Genomic DNA, 24,278 nt, shown 5'->3' on the forward strand with positions numbered 1-24,278 from the left:
GCTAACTCGGCGGGCCTGTTCAGTGTATAAATGTCAATAACTAATATTGAGACGGTATGTACTTGTCTATTGGGTCTGTATACCTATACTTGTCAGCCGTCACTCATGGACACATAAACGTGTCATTAACACAACAGATGGTAGTCTAGCATCACACTTTATTCTGTTTATGATAGTGTTCGAGAGGGATTAGTAGATGTACAGGGACATCATTTTAGTTTTACTAACATTCTTATTTTTTTATTTTATTTTATTAGGTTATTTTACGACGCTTTATCAACAGCTTAGGTTATTTAGCGTCTCAATGAGATGAAGGTGATAATGCCGGTGAAATGGGTCCGGGGTCCAACACCGAATGTCCACACCTTTGGAGTAACGGTCAGCGCGTCTGGCCGCGAAACCAGGTGGCCCGGGTTCGATTCCCGGTCGGGGCAAGTTACCTGGTTGAGGTTTTTTCCGGGGTTTTTCATCAACCCAATATGAACAAATGGTGGGTAACTTTCGGTGCTGGACCCCGGACTCATTTCACCGGCATTATCACCTTCATCTCATTCAGACGCTAAATAACCTAAGATGTTGATAAAGCGTCGTAAAATAACGTACTAAAATAAAAAAATCCAACACCGAAAGTTACCCAGCATTTGCTCATATTGGGTTGAGGGAAAACCCCTGAAAAAGCCTCAACCAGGTAACTTGCCCCGAACGGGAATCGAACCCGGGCCACATGGTTTCGTGGCTAGACGCTCTAACCGTTACTCCACAGGTGTGGACCTAACATTCTTAATATTAACTTTTTTATACCGCTGGATCAACGCCGTTTGCTACCCCTTTCCACTACTGGAGTTCGATGATACTGGCGTAATATACAAGCAAATCACTTCACTAGGTATAGGAGGGAAGAAAAGTAGTTCATCCATTTACGTAAACTAGGAAATATTGCGCTTTTGAGTTTGATAATTTTCATTAGGTTTTTGTTTAATCAAAATACAGTACAGTATTAACAATGAGTGTTTTTACTCACGAACTGAGCTGTCCATGCAGACGTATTCATTATGCAGTGTATATTATACTGTCTACAGCACATTAGCGTACAATACATAGAAAATGGTTAAATTGAAAAATAATCATAATATGGATATTTAAACACATTTTTTAAAATGGTGGCCATTCATTTCGATACAGGCTTCAGTTCTAATGTGTATATTATCGTACTATAGACTATTGTACCTAATCTCAATTACCAGTTTCGTCCTTCGTATTAATAATTGTTGAAATAATTCTGTACCTACTCTATAAAAGAGTACCTTACGTACTGTAAATTCAGTCTTCACTTCTGCCCGATCCGAAAAGATAAAATTACTCAGACATGCTATCTACTGTCCGTCCAAGTAGTTATGTCGCAGGATCGTAGAAAGAAGGGAAATGACGTGCCAGTTAATTACTTAACAAGGCCCTTTCATTTAAGTTATTTTAAACAGTTGTATGGGTATAATATTACGTACAGTAGATGTCTAATTCCAAACAGAAATTAATTTTCTCCGAAAAGAGCTAAGACAGCCCAGCCACTAGCTGGCGAATAAAAGCTGGTGGGAGAAACCGGGATACGACGTAGGCAAATGGACGACAGTACCTGTGCGAAAGTGATTCAATATTCAAAGCTCTTTCGTCACTGGAAAACGTGAACATATTTTTGGAACGTACTGTTTATTGTGACCGTAAGGCTACTATGACTGTATATGCGGCCTTGGTTCTGTATGGAGGACGATTGAACTTCATTAGTAGAAGGGGTGGGAGTGAAGTAGATTCAAAAACTCAGGTGCAATAAAAATTGAAGTAAAAATAAAATGATATCCCTGTATAATATTAATGGAAGAACGGCTGTTTCACTTAAAGTTGGCCCATTTTCCTTCGGAAATGCTATCGGACACCACAGGGTTAGCGGCAGGAAAGTGTAAGCATGATCTGTAGTTCATATCTTCGACGGAAGCAAATTACTTTTTGATTCGTCGAAGAACATTTACAAGATTAAACAGAACTTCTGTCCTCCTGATATGTTCTGTAGAGGTACTAAGTTTTTCATTGACGTCTTTGATTCATTATGAGTAGCGTAAGATACAGAGAAATCATTTGTTTTTACTAACATTTCCAATATTAACCTGACTATACCTTTTAATTAACGATTGAGAACCGGAAACACTGTTTGCTATCCCCATAGACGACCAAAGTTCGACGACACTAGTACAAAATATAATACAAATAACTTTACTACGTAGGCTATAGGAGGGAAGAAAAGTAGTGCATCCATTTACGGAAAACTAGGAAATGTTACGATTTTGAGTTTGATCATCTTCGTCGGGTTTTTACATTGGTGGCTTTACTAAAAATATACAGTACATAGCCAATGAGATTATTAAATTTACAAACCCAAACGACTAGTCATCAGATGAGCAATAAAATATTATATATAGGAAGTAAGGTAATTCAATTTAAAGGCATAAAGAGTTCAATCAATTGAGATATACAGAAATTGATAACACATAGCATACAAATTACTTCAAATTACAAGCATAAACAATTCATCAATAGAGTTATACAGATTACTATTCAATTTAAAGCATATAACATTCATCAGCCAAACTATACAAACATATACAATACAAAGTAAACAGATTAAATCAATTTACAAGCATACTTTGGTTGAGCTATACAGAATTGTACAATTCACATCAAGTAGATTAATTCAATTTATAATCATAAACAATTAATCAGTTGAGATATACAGACTACTAATCAATTTACAGCACATACAATTCATCAGTTGAGCTATACAAACTACTATTCAATTTACAGCAAATACAATATTCATCAGTTGAGCTATACAGACTACTATTCAATTTACATCATCTACAATATTCATCATTTGAGCTATACAGACTACTATTCAATTTACAGAACATATAATTCATCAGTTGAGCTATACAGACTACTATTCAATTTACATCATCTACAATATTCATCAGTTGAGCTATACAGACTACTATTCAATTTACAGCATATACAATTCATCAGTTGAGCTATACAGACTACTACTAAATTTATAGCACATACAATTCATCAGTTGAGCTATACCGACTACTATTCAATTTACAGCACATACAATTCATCACTTGAGCTATACAGACTTCTATTAAATTTATAGCACATACAATTCATCAGTTGAGCTATACAGACTACTATTCAATTTGCAGCACATACAATTCATCACTTGATCTATCCAGGCTACTATTAAATTTATAGCACATACAATTCATCAGTTGAGCTATACAGACTACTATTCAATTTATAGCATATACAATATTCATCAGTTGAGCGACACAGACTACTAATCAATTTATAGCATATACAATTCATCAGTTAAGCTATACAGACTACTATTTAATTTATAGCATATGCAATTCATCACTTGAGCTATACAGACTTCTATTAAATTTATAGCACATACAATTCATCAGTTGAGCTATACAGACTACTATTCAATTTACAGCACATACAATTCATCACTTGATCTATCCAGGCTACTATTAAATTTATAGCACATACAATTCATCAGTTGAGCTATACAGACTACTATTCAATTTATAGCATATACAATATTCAACAGTTGAGCGACACAGACTACTAATCAATTTATAGCATATACAATTCATCAGTTAAGCTATACAGACTACTATTTAATTTATAGCATATGCAATTCATCAGTTGAGCTATACAGACTACTATCACATTTATAGCACATACAATTCATCAGATGAGCTATATAGACTCCTATTCAATTTACAGCACATACAATTCATCAGTTGAGCTATACAAACTACTATTCAATTTACAGCAAATACAATATTCATCAGTTGAGCTATACAGACTACTATTCAATTTACAGAACATATAATTCATCAGTTGAGCTATACAGACCACTATTAAATTTATAGCACATACAATTCATCAGTTGAGCGATACAGACTACTATACAATTTATAGCATAAACAATTAATCATTTAAGGTAAACAGACTACTATACAATTTATAGCACATACATTTCATCAGTTGAGCTGTACAGACTACGATTCAATTTACAACACATACAATTCTTCAGTTGAGCTATACAGACTACGACTCAATTTACAGCACATATAATTTATCATTTACGCTAAACAGACTGCTATTCAATTTATAGCACATACAAGTCATCAGTTGAGCTATACAGACTACTATTCAATTTACAGCACATACAATTCATCAGTTGAGCTATACAGACTTACTATTCAATTTACAGCACATACAATTCATCAGTTGAGCTATACAGACTTACTATTCAATTTACAGCACATACAATTCATCACTTGAGCCATACAGACTTACTATTCAATTTACAGCACATACAATTCATCACTTGAGCTATACAGACTACTGTTAAATTTGTAGCACATACAATTCATCAGTTGAGCTATACAGACTACTATACAATTTATAGCGTAAACAATAATTTAAGGTAAACAGACTACTATACAATTTATAGCACATACAATTCATCAGTTGAGCTATACAGACTACGATTCAATTTACAGCACATACAATTCATCAGTTGAGCTATACAGACTACGATTCCGTTTACAGCACATATAATTTATCAGTTACGCTAAACAGACTGCTATTCAATTTATAGCACATACAATTCATCAGTTGAGCTATACAGACTACTATTCAATTTACAGCACATACAATTCATCAGTTGAGCGATACAGACTACGATTCAATTTACAGCACATACAATTCATCAGTTGAGCGATACAGACTACGATTCAATTTACAGCACATACAATTCATCAGTTCAGCTATACAGACTACGATTCCGTTTACAGCACATATAATTTATCAGTTACGCTAAACAGACTGCTATTCAATTTATAGCACATACAATTCATCAGTTGAGCTATACAGACTACCATTCAATTTACAGCACATACAATTCATCAGTTGAGCTATACAGACTACTATTCAATTTATGGCATATTCAATTCATCAGTTGAGCTATACAGACTACTATTCAATTTACAGCACATACAATTCATCAGTTGAGCTATACAGACTACTATTCAATTTATGGCATATACAATTCATCAGTTAAGCTAAATAAAGATATTAAACGTTTTCCATTAATTCGTATTCATTTTTGTTATGATATACTTTTAGTTTGAGAAAAAAATTTTTTAATTCAAGTTACGGCATATTAGAGTAAATAATGAATATTTTAACAGTTTCTTTTGAAGTCAGGGGCAAAGAGCTAGAAATATTTTGCCAGAAAGTAAACATATCATAGGCTAAAAATATTCTTCATATTAGGCATTCTAATCATAAAGCAAAATGCTGTAAAAATCCGTACAGGGATTTTATATTTATTTTTCGTATTATACAGTGAAATATACGGTAGCATATTTTTTTTTACATTTCAGTGTTTAGTACTCTTGCTCATTTCGCATATAGGTTACCCGCATAAAGCAACTCGTAAACATTTTATGACGGAATTATTTGCAATAATTAGACGAAATGCAGCACACAACGAATTTTCCACAATTAGGAAGGCTGGAAGCGTGTATTTTTCCCCCATTATTCGCCGCATCGCTATTCTTTCTGTTGTGTGTAATGAGGAAGTAATAAATGGGTAGAGTGCAAGCCGCTCATACATTTTACAAAATATCTAATGAAATCTCACTTTTACGGAAAGTTTCGTGTCGTGAATTATGAGGTGTTTCCAAATTTTTCCTTTTTGCAGATTCACATGACCCCATAATTACATGTAAGCTATAGTATATTTATACCAATTTAAAGAAAACAAATGTTCACCTACGGGTCTACGTGTAAACCAAATAAAAATCGCAGAAATACTGTATAATCGGTTTTTGATGTTAAACTACGTATCGCACCTCTGTATCGAATATTGTTGGTACGAAAGAATGTTTCCGAAACGAAAGGATGTACTTTCTTCTTTGTCACTTCTTCTCAGAAGGGAAATAATGAAGAGATGATTTGTTAACCTTCATTTTCCTGGTATTCTTCTACAGGCACATCAATTTATTTTTGCTCTAATTCTTATTGTACCAAAGTTTTTGAATGTACTTCACTCCCACCCCTTTTACTAATGAAGTTCAACCGTCCTCCACACAGATCCAAGACCGCATATACAGTCATAGTAGCCTTACGGTCATAGTAAACAGTACGTTTCAAAAATATGTTCGCATTTTCCAGTGACGAAAGAGCTTTCAATATTGAATCATTTTCCATTTGCCAAAGTCACATCCCGGTTTCCCCCACCTGCTTCTATTCGGCTCTCTGTACATGCTAGTGGCTGGGATGTCTTAGCTTTTTTCTGGGAACATTAATTTCTGTTAGGAATTGGACGCCTACGTAATATTATACCCATACACTTACGGTGTTGGACCCCGGACTCATTTTCACCGGCATTATCACCTTCATCTCATTCAGACGCTAAATAACCTACGCTGTTGATAAAGCGTCGTAAAATAACCTACTAAAAATTATACCCATACAATTGTTTAAAAGAACTTAAATAAAAGGGTCTCGTTAATTAATTAACTGTCACGTGATTTCCTTCCTTTCTACGACGCTGCGACGTAACCACTTGGACGGACAGTAGATGGCATGTCTGAGTAATTTTATCTTTTCGGATCGGGCAGAAGTGAAGATTGAATTTACAGTACGTAATGTCTCTCTTATAGAGACATGAGTTACTGATACGAAGTAGGAACCTGGTAATTGGAATTACGTACAATAGTCCACAATGGGATAATATGCACATTAGAACTGAAGCCTGTATCGAAATGAACGGCCACCATTTTCAAAACTGTGTTTAAATATCCATATTATAATTATTTTGCAATTTAACTTAATTCTCTATAGTGTACGCTAATGTGTTGTAGACAGTATAATAAACACTGCATAATCAATACGTCCGCATGGAAAGCTCAGTTCGTGAATAAAAACACTCGTTGTTAATACAGTACTGTATTTTGATTAAACAAAAACTTAATGAAAATTATCAAACTCAAAATTACGATATTTCCTAGTTTACGTAAATGGATGAACTACTTTTCTTCCCTCCCTATACCTAGTAGAGTTATTTGTTTGTATATTACGCCAGTATCATCGAAGTCCTGTCGTGGAAGGAGGTAGCAAACAGTGTTTCTGGTTCTTAATCTTTGATCCAAAGGTATAGCCAGGTTAATATTAGAAATGTTAGTAAAAAATAAAATGATGTCCCTGTATATCTCCAAAGGACGTGATATAACATTGCTCTTCTAAGAGAAATCGATTAATATACTTATTGAAAATTGTTTGGTACAAGTTAAAAAATATGTATTTTCTTCTTTCTTCATATTTCTCCATTCCCTTCATCTTCCACCGTCTCTGCAGCTTATCTCTGGAACACTCTACCACAGCATGTCAGAGACTGTCGGACACTATCAAGTTTTAGAAACAAATTGAAACTGTACTTGTTCAACTCGGATTCCTATAAATTGAGACGCTGTGTGCAATAACAGCCTAACTATACTTAAGTCGTTATTCCGGCGATGACATTTTCATAATCTTCCATGTCTCCTCTATAGACTGTAAAAGATGTACAGTATTTCACTTCGTTGATCCTAAATGTCAGGAGAGTGAAGTGCTGTAAGTTATCTCATAAGGTTCAAAATTCGCAATACAAAATATGTTACACTCGTGTTTTACACATCAGGGTCATGGGCAGTATCATGTACTTACAATTCTGCTTTCCAGCCATTCAGTTTTTCAGGACATAATATACTACCAAAGAAAAAAAAACCGTCCTGGCTTAAAATTATCAAAGAAAAATGATATTCCATTATTGAAACTCTTGAAACCAGAAAATGCATGTTCTCTTCAAAATGTTTTGGATTCTGAACCAGTGTTGGATGAAAATAATCCTGAAAGTGAAATCTGTGAGCATGAATAAGAGTATTTGACGCTATAGAAGAGGAGTTTTCATCAGTATCACATTTTCAGGAGTGATTTTCTTAATACATCTTCTGTTTTCCTTAATAGAAATTTAAAACAAATATTATTTTGCTTCTACAGTATATTTCCATAAAAAATGTAACGGCTTATCAGCTAAAATTATTATTGTGCATTATTTTAATAAGCTGAAGCCAGCGAACCAGTCATCTACTTTCTCTCTTCCTATGAGTTTTAGCATTATTCTTCCTTCACCCAATCTTTCTCTCGCAGAGATTCATTTCTTATTTTGTTAGTGCATTTCACACTCTGCATTCTTCTCCATAGCCACAACTCAAATGCTTCCGGTAGCTTCTGTCTTCGTCGTAATGTTCATGCTTCTGCCACATACAATGCTGCACTTCACTAGTATCCTCGTAAGTTCTTTCTGCAAAGACCCGTAGAAAATGCTATTTTTCATATTGAAAGCTTCTTTTGCCATAGCTATCCTCTTCTTGACTTTTTGGCAGCAGCTCATATTACGAAATACTTATAGAACGCCCAAAGAATTTAAATATGTCTATTTGTTCCACTATCATCAAATTTCGAATTTGGATGTTTCTTTATTTTTGTGTTTGCAGTATGTATTTCTTTAAAACATGCGGTAGCTTCCCGGTGCTTTCCGAACACCACTCTCTCTTTCGCATTATCAAGGATCCCAGGGCATCCCAGTGTGGAGATGAGTACAATGGATTTGACTAATTATACCCTCCGGACTTCATCAATATTCACCGCAAGGATGAAGGTTTCATCATGGTTTTTAAGTTGGTTATTTAACGACACTGTATCAACTGCGAGGTTTTTTAGCGTCGATGAGATTGGTGATAGCGAGATGGTATTTGGCGAGATGAGCCCGAGGATTCGCCATACAATACCTGGAATACACCTTACGGTTTGGGAAAATCTCGGAAAAAACCCAACCAGGTAATCTGCTCAAGCGGGGATCGAACCCGCGCCAGAGCGCAACTTCAGACCGGCAGGAAAGCGCCTTAACCGACTCAGCCACGCCGGTGGATTTCATCATGGTCTTTGACCCAATCAGAAGCCTGGAATTTTTTGCTTTCCTGTTGCAATATGGAAACTTCGTTAGCGGAATTTTGAATTCACAATGGTAGTATAATAATGTAAGAGGATCATTCCATCGTTTCGGACATGACGCTGGGACTACATTTCTTGGGTTAAACCCGTTAATTACGTTCATTTCTTTAATATTTTCTACGGGGGGGGGGGAACGTGGTGGAATTTTTTTTTAATATTGAGTTATTTTACGACGCTTTATCAACATCTAGGTTATTTAGCGTCTGAATGAAATGAAGGTGATAATGCCGGTGAAATGAGTCCGGAGTCCAGCACCGAAAGTTACCCAGCATTTGCTCGTATTTGGTTGAGGGAAAACCCCGAAAAAACCTCAACCAGGTAACTTGCCCCAACCGGGATTCGAACCCGGGCCACCTGGTTTTGCAGCCAGACGCGCTGACCGTTACTCCACAGGTGTGGACAACGTGGTGGATGTTATTGAATATGTCCTCTTTAGATTGAGACAAAACAATTTAGTTTTTGTGACGAGGTAGCGACGAAAATTGTAGTCAAACTTTCGTTCCGGACAAGACGCATTTCAGACATGCTCATTTTCCGTTTTTGGGAAATCCTAAATGTTTGCGAATTTTTTAAAACTTTCCAAATGAAAAAATTATGGGACGTTACTCATTTTTCAAGGTTTATTTTAATGAGGTCAATATGCAGTTTCCTATGGCCACTTCCAACGGACTCCTAACGAATATTCACACGTTTATCACTGGGATTGTGGCGCTGGAAATCAATTTCGAACGCATTTATCTCAGCCACGACACATTTCAATTTTTATTGTACAATATAAATGCAATTATCACTACAATGGCACAAAAATTCTTGCAGATAACATAGAATCAACTTAGGAAACGTAATTAACAGAGTCGCAGTTTCACTTCACTTCCACTAGATGACTCTGACTTCCAGCAGACTATATGCTATAGGTATAGCAGGGATGCCAATATTGGCAAACGAAATGAAACTGTGAGGAATGTTACAACAGGTGTGCTAAACGTGAGGAATGTTACAATAGGTGTGTAGTACGTTAGGTTAGGTTAGGTTAGGTTTGGTTTGGTGTGTAAGATTATATGAGTCGACCTGGTTGGCGAGTTGGTATAGCGCTGGCCTTCTATGCCCAAGGTTGCGGGTTCGATCCCGGGCCACGTCGATGGCATTTAAGTGTGCTTAAATGCGACAAGCTCATGTAGATTACCTGGCATGTAAAAGAACTCCTGCGGGACAAAATTCCGGCACATCCGACGACGCTGATATAACCTCTGTAGTTGCGAGCGTCGTTAAATAAAACATAACATTTAAGATTATATGAATGGTTACCACAGTTGGCGACAATGCAATCATTCTCCCACTCCACCTCAAATTACGTCACAACGACTTCATTCAAGTACGACGATTTTCCTATATAAGTAAGGAACCTATTTAGGGCGGGTTGGGTGGGAGCACAGCTCTACCAGTGATCACGTCGAGTTTCTACTACTCCACACTACAAACCTAAGGTATTTTCAGTGTTTGTTTTTAATTCCTATACTGGCAATACCAAATTCAAGATTCACCAAACTTTATCCCAAGAAAACTTTGCCAGAAAATAAATAAAACGTGCGTTCATTAATTCACTCATTTATTTTATTCCATAGATCTTACATGAGCAATGAAGCTTTAAGATGTGGAACAAGTCAAAATTTTACAATATTACAATTACAATTTTTACAAATTTTTATAGTTTTACAATTTAGTAAATCTCTACAATTTTTACAATTTTGTGCAATTTTTTACAATATTTTGGCGAGATGTAGTGAGATGAGGTGAGGTCCGAGGATTCGCCAAAATATTACCCGGCATTTGCCTTTTGGTTGGAGAAAACCTCGGAAAACCCACCCAAGTAATCAAATCAAAGGCGGGTAATCAAATCAAAGGGGGGTAATCAAATCAAAGGGGGGTAATCAAATCAAAGGGGTTGATGCCAAGGAATCGCCATAGACCATCCGGCTTCAGTCCCACGGCTCCGGCTGTTCCGAACATGAAAGGAGAAATTCGTTCCGGACATAATGTCCGAAAATGTCCTTATGAAAGTTATAAAATTCTATGTGTTTACTAATAAATGTTGGACTTATTGTTTATTTATAGTTAGGTTAACAGCAGTAACAATGTTCCAGGTGCGCGGGGCTACTTGGCGGACGTGCGGGGCCCCCGCTTCACGCTGGAGCCTCCGTCGCTGCTGGTGTTCTCCAACTCGAGCGGGGGCCGCGCGGACTGTGCCGCCGAGGGATCCCCCGACCCCCGCGTCGAGTGGGTGCTCGGCAGCGACGGGTCGCCCGTGGGCCCGGTGCGCGGCGCCCGCGACGTCCTGTCCAACGGCAGCCTGGTGTTCCCGCCGTTCCGCGGCGACCACTTCCGGCAAGACGTGCACAGCACCACGTACCGCTGCGCCGCCAGCAATCCCGCAGGCCGCGTCGTGTCCCTGGACGTGCAGGTCCGCGCTGGTGAGTCCCTTCAAACCTCTTCCGCATGCCTTTTCCTCTTTACAGCATTCTTCACTTATAGATTGCAATATCTTCTTAAAGAACTCAGCATAAGCAATAGCGAAGTTTACGCCTCATTTCTAAATAATTGCAAATAATATTTTAATTTTCCAAACACAATACTCTATAATAAACATACAATATACAGGAACATCATTTTATTTTTACTAACATTTTTAATATAAACCTGTCTAAACCTTTAGAGAACCGGAAACACCGCTTGCTCCCCCCTCCAAGACTGGAGTTCGATGATACTGGCGTAAAACACAAATCACTCTACTAGGTATAGGAAGGAAGAAAAGTAGTTCATCCATTTACGCAAACTAGGAAATAACGCGATTTTGAGTTTGATAATTTTCATTAGGTTTTTCTTTAATCAAAGGACAGTACTGTATTAAGAATAAGTGTTTTTACTCACGAAGTGAGTTATCCAGGCGAACGTATTCATTATGCAGTGTATATTATACTGTCTACAGCACATTAGCGTACAATATAGAGAAAGAAGTTAAATTGAAAAATAATCATAATATGAATATTTAAACACAATTTTGAAAATGGTGGCCGTTCATTTCGATACAGGCTTAAGTTCTTTTGTGCATATTATCGCACTATAGACTATTGCATCTAATTCCAATTGCCAGTTTCGTCCTTCGTACTAGTAACTCATGTTGAAATAATTCTGTACCTACTCTACGTACTGTAAATTCAATCTTCAATTCTGCCCGACCCGAAAATATAAAATTACTCAGACATGCTATCTACTGTCCGTCCAAGTGGTTATGCCGCAGGATTGTAGAAAGGGAGGAAATCACGTGACAGTTAATTACTTAACGAGGCCCTTTTATTTAAGTTAAATTAAACAGCTGTATAATATTACGTAAACTTCCAATTCCTAAGATAAATTAATGTTTCAGAAAAGAGCTAAGCCACCCCAGCTATTACAGAGGGGCGAGCAGAAGCAGGTGGGGGAGATCGGGATGCGACGTAGGCAAACGGACAGTACCTGTGCGAAAATATGATTCAATATTGAAAGCGCTTTCGTCACTGGAAAACGCGAACATATTTCTGGAACGTACTATACTCAGTAACTCAGTACTGCTTACTATCTGCGGTCTTGGTTCTGTGTGGAGTTGGAACTTCCTTAGTAGAAGGGGTGGGAGTGAAGTACATTAAAAAACTCAGGTACAATAAAAATTGAAGTAAAAATAAAATGATGTCCCTGTATATAAAACACAGTTGTATTAACACTTTACAAATTATGATAATTAAGATTGGTAAAATTCAGACATGTTTCGGAGGGTGCCCCTCCATCTTCAGTGACATTACCACGACGCTGGTTCAGGTGTTCGACCGCGATGTATCGTGGCTTAAAGGAGACTCAGTCACGATACATCGCGTTCGAACACCTGAACCAGCGTCGTGGTAATGTCACTGAAGATGGAGGGCACCCTCCGAAACATGTCTGGATTTTACCAATCTTAATTATCATCATTTATAAAGTGTTCATACAACTGTGTTTTGTATATATATATTGTATGTTTATTATCTAACCCATGAACACTGTTTAATTGACCTTACATGTGTGAGTTAAACAATACTCTATATCCATTTTATAACTTTATGATTTGACCAACTACAATAAACGGTTTGTAGCTTGGTTTAAGGAACAATGACACAGAGTTTTGAAACTTATAAAGTTTTTATATATATTTCTAAATTATAGACATCAGCTCAAAGAATTTGAGTGACCACAAGGTCCTGAATACAATACATATCTACAATATAATATGATGTGATACATTAAAGAAAAAAGAAAGTTAATTTTTGAAGGCAAAATATAAGTGGATTAATTGAAATAGAGATGATGTAGTATTTGAAGGGAATCCTTGATAATATTTATAAGAATATACATTACATAATCAAAAGGAATGTGAAGTTCCTTAAGATAATTCCATGTGAATTTTGTAATTGAACCTCTACTGCCAAACAGCAAACCAATGACAGACCTTTGTTTAAGGGGACTTGGTACTTTTGAGATAGATGCGGCAGACAAGGTTCATATAGAGTCTTCTTCTCAATATCAACTTCGGTGGCCTGATTTATGTTTCTTTCGAAACGGATAATAGGGTCAAGAACAAGAGCCCGTTTTAAGCGTCCGTTAATAGCAACAATGTCTGCCCGTCTAAAAGAACCATCTGATGATACACAATGTACTTCCTCATGAATCTCCCAATTTAAAGTGTTTAACGATGTTGCCAAAGCATGTCGTACACGATGATGTCTAGCATTGATCAGCAGCTCGCCTTTAGAGCATTGTCCAAGCACGTGTCCAAGTGTTTCAAGCTCACTACAGTCTGGATGACGGCAGCGGGTTGTGCTTAGAGTTCTGCCCGGTATTGCGCGAACCGCCGAAATATTGCTTGACATTTTTAAAGCATTGGTCCATTCTGAGGAAGATAGGCCCTTTCGATTGCTTACCCATGAGTTAGCCTTGGGGTGATCACTATAAACAATAACTCCTTTACCACGCAAGGTATGGTTTGTATGTTTCAAATTCGGCGAGTTTGTTGTGTATTTACGTTTAAATAACCGTACCAAATTTCATCAAGTTCATTCATTAGTTCCTTAGATATTAATTTCCACGTATTTTAATGATATTAAATTATACGTAAATTAAAAACATCCCCGCTCTTAAACATTTTCTGTGAATGACTTACATTTCATGATAAAGAAAGCTGCTCATTAATTTTTTAATTTCCGAATTAGTTCATGAGATATAATTTTTTTACAAATCATAAATTTTGCTTGATAATTTCCTTTAATTTTTAGTAGTAAGTATGCTGAGTATTCTTGCAAAGTTTCATCTAAATGGGAGCAAAGGGAAGCCGCTAAGAATTTTATTATTGACCAGAAACGGAGTTTTGAGAAAGCGCAATTTTCAGTGGGTGTGGTAGGTTTAAAAGAGGTGCGCGTAGCGATTTGAAAATGGTCGCAGACCTTTCAATGTAGTAGGCTAAGACTAAATATAGCACAGAATGTTAAACAAATGTATCAGGTAATTATTTACTAAGTAAAAAAGAAAGCAGCGAAAGTATTCATGTTTATCATGTTGGCCAAAAATTCAGTTCTAGTGTCCCTTAGAGGAATAGTTGTTTTATCCTCCGCTTATTCTATGTCACAGTATTTTGTGATACAATGTAATACGGCTTGCCTCGCTATGTAAAACGGATCGTTGGTTAGAACAGATTATATCTCTTCTTACAGAATAATATTCTGCTTCACCGCTGCTTTCAGACTGACTGACTAATGACATAATTGACCTATGTTCTTTACATAACAGTTGGTAGCGCTAGCTATTGTGGCGAACTCCAAGTAATCGAGCAACAGCAGCACCTCCAGTCCGCTACGCATGTTCGCTTTGTCGACTAGTATGCATATAATAATAATTATTATTATACGGTGTTAAAAAGACATTCATCCTGAATACGCCCATTTTCTCGTAGAACTTCAGTCATTTCTTTATAACTTAGAGCAGGCCTGCAGAACTCGAAAGTAGGGGAACTATGACGGCAGCCTCACTCCACTTCTATTAGGGATGATCGACTTCCGCCGCGAGAATGAATGTTGACCCAGCCGAGCGTAACTAGAATTCCGTGACCGCACAAGTAGAAAAGGTGGGTGGGGTAAGAAAGGGGAGGAAAGCAGTCGCTCTCAAGAGCTACAGTTCTGCAGGTCTGACTTAGAGAAACAGGCAAGAAAAACAAGAAGTCATACAAAGAGGAAGATAGAAGATGAAGACGAAGAATATGAGGCTGGATAAATTTAGGGCGATTTCATATCTGAAAACAAAGAAAACTTTACATTCGTTTTTCCTGAATGTACATTTTATTGTACTTAGGTGCACTTTTCTCAAAAAGTACTTGATATAAAAGTCTAAAATTTCACGGAGGATCTTATTACAACTAAAGATAGGCATTAAACAAAATTTTATTTCATTTAAACAGTTTCGTGAATATACAGAATGTTAAAAAATTCCAATACTTTAGGAGATGCTAGTATGCATCAAAACAAGAAAATACTGTCTAATAAACATGGGTCCTACAACACATACTTTCTGAGCTCTGAACACTTCTTCATAGGAGGTGCTCACTGTGACATCCATTCATGGCAATGCATCCTGTGGCCTTCGGCGTAAGGAATCACGGACTCTTTGAAATTTATTTTAATACGTTAATAAGGAAGACCTGATAACGATCCCCAGTTAATTCTGTGGTAGCACGTACGGCCCTAATAATCTATCACCAAGAACGCCTGCCCATACGTTGATTGAGAATCGGTGCTGATGCCTTGTTTCTTCAACTGCATGGGGATTTTCATCAGCCTACACATGTTGATTACAAAAATTCACAACATCATCTCTGCTGACCCCCGCTCATATCCGCAACCAGACTTTTGTTTTCAGTATTCCTTCCGACGTATCATTATTCCATGCCAGGGGTGCAACTACGGTATGATTATCTGGTAGTCTGCTGTATTGTAGGGCAGAAAAATGCATTGCCATGAATGGACGTCACATTGAGCATCTCCTATGAACAAGTGTTGAGATCTCAGGAAGTATGTGTCGTAGGACTCATGTTTATTAGACATTATTTTCTTGTTTTTATTATACTATCACTTCCTGAAATATTGGATACTTTTTGACACTCTGTATATTACACTACAATCAGCAATAGATAATTAAGTAGAAAATAAAAATATTTTTAAACAAATTTTAGTAAGTAGCAATTATTAAATGAGGTATATTCTATAAAACTAGGTAAGTAATATCTACTAGAAAAGTTCATTCGTCCAGCTCTTATAATTCTTGAGAAAATTACACCTGAACGTAGGAAATTTAGTATTGTCAATATAGGCTGTTCAATCTCCCCTTAATGTTATGATTATGAAATGAAATAAATGAAAAACAGCTTTTTTTTTCCATCATTACAGGTACTGATTTACTGGTATTTAACCATGTTTCGCGCCAGTGTGACCATTTTGTATCTAGCAGTGTTTCTTGGATAAAAGTTATTGGACTTAAAAAAAACATTATACTCACGATGATTCCATTTTGTGGTTCATTACACGAATATATACATATCTCTCCGTTGAAACGACGATGTTTACAAGGGTCGGGATCTTAAAATATAAAAAGTAGATATTATACTCCTAATAGAGTTTATATAATAATGAAACTTAAGTGTTAAAACATTTTTTGTTTGGAGCTTATTAATCTAACCTAAACAAACAATCTAAAGTACATTATTATCATCAAAACATGATGCAATATCATGTTTATGATAATACAGAATTTTTTGTAACCTTCTATAACGAAATCTCTTACAAACAATCTGCTTCCGTTGCTCTTTTGTTGAAATTATCATGCTTGCGTGAATTTAATTTTAAACGTAAACAAGACAAAATAATAGTGCTGCAGTCATTATAAATGCAAGTGGGATGGCCTTTAGCGGTAGCTTTTGATTATGAAATCTTAGAGGAATTAAATCTCTGCACATGGTTGCAAAACTGAAAACATGAAATACAATCATCGTGGAAGCCCGATATCACAATCTATCAGCATAATTATCAACAGTAATCTCACTAGAGGTTTTGATTTATCTAGAGAAAATCAAAACTCGAGTGGGATTTAATTGACTATTACACGATTAGAAGAAAGTATATAAAGATTAGAAGTAACAAAGTACTCCAATACAATAAAATATTAATTGGCTTATGAAAATACAACTGTCTTCAAATGTATCAACTATCGAACCTGACGATGTCATATCCAGGCCTTGTACACTGGTTTCTGACAAATAAGTATTATAATGTTATTATTATTATTATTATTATTACTATTATTATTATTATTATTGTACCATCTCAACATTATGCTAGATGGCAGTAGTGTTTTATGATTATGTTTTCTTGTTACCGGTATCACTTGTGCCAACTATGGAATCATCATTGAACTCTGTGGACTGTTACTAGTCAAGAAGGCATTGTTGATTCAGTTTCATTTTTATTAAAATGCAACATTCCACTTCAATTTTCCGAATCCCAGTAATCAACGTCACTTGACAGATGATTTTCAATAAATCTTAATATTAAACAATCTCTGATACGCGACTATCCATAATATCATATAGCAGAAGCTATAACATAACCTAACTAGTATACACAAGTGTTAGAAAAGTTTTAATTAACGACGATGACATAAAAAATAAACATGAATAATTTTAAAAGGAATAATTATTGAATGTACAATTTTCAAATTTGAATGTGGTTGGTGGTTCAATTGGTGTTATATTGGACGTGTGCGTAATAGAAGTGAACTCGTTGATTTAGGTCTACATGGTGTATTCAACTTATTCAGGATTTCCGAATGAATAATTTTAAAAGGAATAATTATTGAATGTACAATTTTCAAATTTGAATGTGGTTGGTGGTTCAATTGATGTTATATGGTACGTGTGCGTAATAGAAGTGGAACTCGTTGATTTAGGCCTACATGGTGTATTCAACTTATTCAGGATTTCCGAATGGTCCTCTTCATTTATTTGTAAATCGGATTTCAGAAGATGCATAGGTATGATCAGTGATGTTTATTAATTCTTGTTCTTGAATGCCAATGCGAGCCATATTTGAAACTGCTGTGCATCGGCTGGAGTGATTTGTAATTTTATATATATTTTTTTTGACGTCCAGACCAGCGCAGTTTCAAATGTTGGCAAACAAAGGAACAAATGCTAGGGACGCGATAAAATTAAACAAATGCTAGGGACGCGATAAAATTGTGTGATAAGCAGCCATGATTGGTTGAAATACGTCCTTTCGTACCGTTTTATTGGTCAAAAGTAGTATGACGTAGTAAGAGTGTAATAGTCACCAGTGATTGGAAATCTTACCATGAGATCTTCTCATGAAATTCCCATGCCGTCGTCCTCGATAGTCTAGTGGTTCGAATCAATTTATTCGTAACGAGGTTCACAGAGTTTATACCGACCGAAGACAAATAATGGATATAACAAAAACAATAATGATTGAACCGGTGAACAAAAATTAATTCAGTTTTCTTTTGAAGGCGATAAAACACTAGGAAAGGATTTCTTCGAGAAGGAAAGGAAAATATTCCTGTCCCCGATAGAGCGCTCAAGACAATATCTGTGAACTATATCTAACCCACATTCCATTTTGAATTTGAATGAACACTCCAATTTAAGACGTACTCTCTACTTTACATGAAGAAAGAAAGTCACACGGACACTTCTAGTGAGGTCATGTAGGAATCACCCCTCAAACTGCATTCATTGTTAGTTATCCACCATAGTTACACAAGTGCAAAAAAATATCTGCCAATATCGAGAAAAAAATTAAGAATTTAAAATATTCATAAAATATTATCTTCATCAGTTATTCGTAGATTCCGAAAAGGCATTCGACTCGGATAAGAGAGAAATTTTATATGATATTCTTATTGAATTAGATATTACTAACAAACTAGTTCGATTAATTAAAATATGTCTCAGTGAAGCTTACAGAAAAGTCCGTGTAGGCCAGTGTCTATCTAACAATTGACTGCAGGCTAAAGCTAGGAGATGCAGTATCATTTTTAATGTTTAACTTTGCTGTAAAATATGCCACTAGGAAAGTCCAGGATAACAGAGAGGGTTTGAAATTGAACGGGTTACATCAGCTGCTTGTCTATGCGGATGACGTGAATATGATAGAGGAAAATCCACAAACAATTTGCGAAAAAACGGAAATTTTACTTGAAGCAAGTAAGGAGATGGGTTTCGAAGTAAACGCCGAAAAAACAAAGTATATGATTATGTCTCGTGACCAGAAAAAGTACTAAATGGAAATATAAAAATTGGAAATTTATCATTTGAGAAGGTGGTGTAATTCAAGTACTTTGAAGCAACAGTAACAAATAAAAATGGCACTCAAGAGGAAATTAAACGCACATTGTATATGAGAAATGCATTTTATCATTCGCTAGTGAAGCTTTTATCATCCAGTCTGCGTTCAAAAAGATGAAAGTTAGAATTTAAAAAACAGTTGTATTACCGGCTGTTCTGTATGTTTGTGAAACTTAGACTCTCAATTTGAGAGAGGAACAGAGGTTAAGGGTGTTTCAGAATGAGATTCTTAGGAAACTATTTGGGGCTAAGAGGGATGAAGTTACAGGAGAATGGAGAAAGTTACACACTGCAGAAGTGTACACATTGTATTCTTCACCTGCCATAATTAGTAACATTAAATTCAGAAGTTGGGCGGGGCATGTAGCACGCATGAGTGAATCCAGAAATGCATATAGATTGTTAGTTGGGAGACTTGAGGGGAAAAGACTTTTGGGGAGGCCAACAGGTAGTTGGGAGGGAAATATTAAAATGGATTTGAGGTATGTGGGATATGACGCTAGGGACTGGATTAATCTTATGATTGGGATCGATGGCGGGCTTATGTGAGGGCGGCAATGGACCTCCTGTTTCCTTAAAAGCCATTTGTAAGTAAGTAGTCTACGGAAAGTAAATTTTCACTCCCTTAGATTTACGTTTGTACTTCTGCTGTAAAGGTCTGCCTGCATAGTATGCGTGGAAGTTTCTGCATGTGGTCATTAGAAGTCCTTTCATCGTGTTCTTTTCAGCTTCGGTTTGAGTTTTAGAAAGCTAACATGTGATTTTTTAAATTCACTATGTATACTGAGTAATAGTTTTCTACTGTGTTTAACTGGTTCCGGTTTACTCAGCAACCAAAATTATCTGTGCCCCACTATGTGCAGGGATATGAAAATTTTACTTCTTCCACAGTAGTTGAACATTTATTCCATGTACGATGGATCGCGTTATACTGATCATATCTTAAGAACCTTTTGGTGCTTAGGAATTGCCAATATCTATGAATAATCTGGTTCATGTAAATAAATCGAGTTTAAAAAAAATTTCTGTAGTTTCAGTCAAGTGTTAAAGTGAACATAAGTAGCAATAAATCGAGTGTTTGAACTTCTTGCAAGACCGAATTGACTTTTACAGTACGGGCAGAAAGTAAGCCCCTATTAGAAATTGTTAATAATTTTCTTAATCATTTGTCATTTGTCATTTGTAATGAAACAAGTTTTGTTGTGCAGTTTGAAATTGTGGAAATCGTCTGTAATTAAAATTAAGACTCCATATGTGCACCGGGTTTTTCCACCAGTGTTTCGAATCTCTTGGGATAGCCTCAGCTGTTTTCAACAGGAACTGTTGCGGTACTTTAGTGAGGACATGGCGAATGCGATCATTCAGTTCATCCAAAGTTGGGTTGGTGTGATAAACCTCTTTCTTTGCCAAAATCCACAAAAATAAGTCACGTGGAGTGAGGTCGGGACTCCGTGCTGGCCACTCATGCGGACCACGACGACTCGAGCAACATTCTGGAAAATGTTGATCAAACCAGGCGCGGACGTCGAATGCAAAATGAGGGGGCACCATCTTGCATGAAAATGAGGTTATTCATATTATCCCAGGTTGAAACAATAGGCCAAACGTAATTTTCCAGCATGGTTACGTACCGTTCTGCGTTCATGGTGTTTCGAAGAATAAACGGACCGAAAACCTGGTTGAATGTTATGGCACACCACACTGTAAACTTAGGACAGCTTTGCGACTTCTAAATCGTGGCCCCCGGATCCTCTGGTGCGCAGTAGTGACAGTTGTAAACCCTCACCCATGAAAAACGGCTTCGTCGCTCCATATGATGTTGATGAACAACTGGGACCAGTCTTCGTATCAACCTGGAATGATCTCACCCTACGCCATTCGATGGTCACAATCTTCCGCCGAAAACCATTGACGGTAATGCGATTTTCACGAGCGGCTTATGGTGTTGTTGACTTTTGCGGGCTTCTGGCCAACATATCCTTAATCATTTGCAATGTTGGCTCTGTCCTGAATGTTGCATCTGCGAGTATCCACTACAAATTCTGTGTCCATGGTTTTCTAATGGCAATTCTTGATTGTCTTGGGATCCAGGTCCGTGCATTGTCCGCCACCATCTCTACGCCGGTACAACGGAACGCCAGATTTCATAACGGGCTGCAACTTGAGTCCTTTCCTGCAGTGTCATGTGATGTACAATTACGAATCACATTCTCCCTCTATAAAGAAACTGTATATTAAGTTTCATAAAAATATTAATGTATATAAATGTTATAAGCGTTTTACAATAGGAAGTTACTTTCCGCCCACACTGTAGACTACAATAAATTTAGAAACATCCTATAGATGTATCAGCAAAGTGATATCACAATCTACTATATACAGTCGCGAAGCTCAATATGTACTAAAAATGCAAACATGGGTAGTTGCCCACCACTAGGATCGCTACTATCGCCTCATCATCGCAGATCTCTCTCCTAGTAGACGACAAAATATGTTACACTTTCGTTGTGTTCTTTTAGAAATATTAACACCTTCCTTCCATTATTGAAATATTAAATGCATAAAGTTAATTCATTATTTTAAAGAAGTATATTAAATTCGAGCATAAACGCGAAGATACCTGTAAGAAATAGGTTAATATTATTTTGGTTTGTGCAAAACGAACTGAAATTTACTATAATCGCTTCACTCATTCAACATTATAGCGATAATTAACTATGAAACCAATAAATATTAATTTGCATTTCCCTTTACAAAAATAATAATGGAAATATGAGTTAATGGAGTAAATTACGTGTACCGGTACTTCTAGTGTAGGCTTACGTAGTTGACAAAGTGGGATGAGGTTAAGCAATAATAATCACACCAGAATTGGAAATAAAACGTGATCAATAAATTTTATTATAACAGACCTTCTCTACGTCTCTAGTAAAGTAACAAATAAAAATAACAACAAAATTAACAGCTATAATTAAAAACATATCCTTTGAAAAAAAAAGTAGGCCTAAGCAATAATAATCCCACCAGAATTGAAAATAAAACGTGATCAATATATTTCATTAAAACAAACAATTTTCCTACGTCTCTAATAAAATATTATTATTCCAATTATTGTATTTTAGCCATTAACATTTTCATTACAACCAATAACGAACATTTCACAAGCATCAATGTGAAATACGCAACGAGCTAGCACTCCATGGAAATACGACACAGTCCAAACTCGACCGTGGACAGTCAATTGTTTCTAGTTGCTAACCGCTTGGAGCGCTTTATCACGAGATTTGCAAAAGTCACCTCAAGCTTCGCGACTGTATATAGTAGACTGTGGTGATATGTCATTAGGCGCATCGAGATATTGACTGTCGTGGCAGAATAGAATTTTTAAAATGTTAAATTTAATAATTCCCGTATTGTAATTAAAAGTTTTTGCTCATAGGAAATTTATCTTCATTATAAGCTACGGAACGATGGCAATATATTATGTTCTCGTTTTAAATTTCATTTGCTTCAAAATGTTGGCTATATGGAAAGTAATCTACTGCGAGAAAAGTCTCATCAAGATAGATGACCTACAGAACAAGACAGTAGAAAATCGAAGAGAAGGTTGGGGGGAAAACCAGAAAATTTTAATCGTGTGAAACAATACTGAATAGTTCCAAACCATTTACTCTTTTAATGATTATGTTTACGATGATGTAACAAGTTTATATTTGTAGGAAATGAATATGACGTATTGGTTATGTGGAATGTAGGTATTCATTCATTTATTTTATTCCATAGATCTTACATGAGCAATGAAGCTTTAAGATGTGGAACAAGTCAAAATTTTACAATATTACAGTTACAATTTTTACAAATTTTTACAGTTTTACAATTTAGTAATTTTCTACAATTTTTACAATTTTGTGCAATTTTTTACAATATTTTGGCGAGATGTAGTGAGATGAGGTGAGGTCCGAGGATTCGCCAAACGATTACACTGCATTTGCCTTTTGGTTGGGGAAAACCTCGGAAAAACTCAACCAGGTAATGAAATCAAAGGGGATGATGTCGAGGACTCGACTATGTAACACCAGGAAATTAGTTTTTTGGGGCTATAAAAGCGATTGATTGAAACTGCCAGCTGACAAAGTTATATCATATTTAACAAGCTATTTCCCAGATATTTTGCTAGAAGTATTTTTCCAATTAATGTATATCTGCGCAAAAAGAATAACATTTTTAAAATGTTTCTGACTAAATAATGGTTAAAAACGCGTGTCAAGATTCCCTTTTATTTTATCGTCGTTGCACCCTGAAAAACTGCAAAACTTTTCACGAGAAACAAAACGATTACAACTTTCAAAAGAGGTTGTATAAAATGGTTTCTGTTTTTCCATTATACAAGCAAAATCACTGAGTATTCACTTACCAGTTTATAAGCAGCGATTCCCAACAGCTTTCTAATTTCTGACTAAAATGTCACATAAAGGTTTTTCAAGGAGTAACGATATGTTTTTGTAATAATTTAGTTCATTTATCATGTTATATTTTTGTAACTATTATTCAAAAGACATACTCAAATAAAATAATTTAATATTCATTTAAATAAGAAGATAAACTTTCAATTTCTGGATTATACGCA

The 24,278-nt window shown here is 36.1% G+C and overlaps 1 protein-coding gene across 1 annotated transcript in view; it reads left to right on the forward strand.

Moving 5' to 3' along the window:
- Positions 1-24,278, forward strand: part of LOC138707602 (cell adhesion molecule Dscam2-like) — a 1,410,362-nt gene that overhangs the window by 403,455 nt on the left and 982,629 nt on the right. Inside the window, exon 2 of the mRNA XM_069837241.1 lies at positions 11,325-11,651. Within this exon, the coding sequence (XP_069693342.1) occupies positions 11,325-11,651 (327 nt within the window). The remainder of the gene's footprint in view (positions 1-11,324; positions 11,652-24,278) is intronic.

This window comes from Periplaneta americana, chromosome 10 (assembly GCF_040183065.1).
Source record: "Periplaneta americana isolate PAMFEO1 chromosome 10, P.americana_PAMFEO1_priV1, whole genome shotgun sequence".
NCBI classification, from domain to species: domain Eukaryota; kingdom Metazoa; phylum Arthropoda; class Insecta; order Blattodea; family Blattidae; genus Periplaneta; species Periplaneta americana.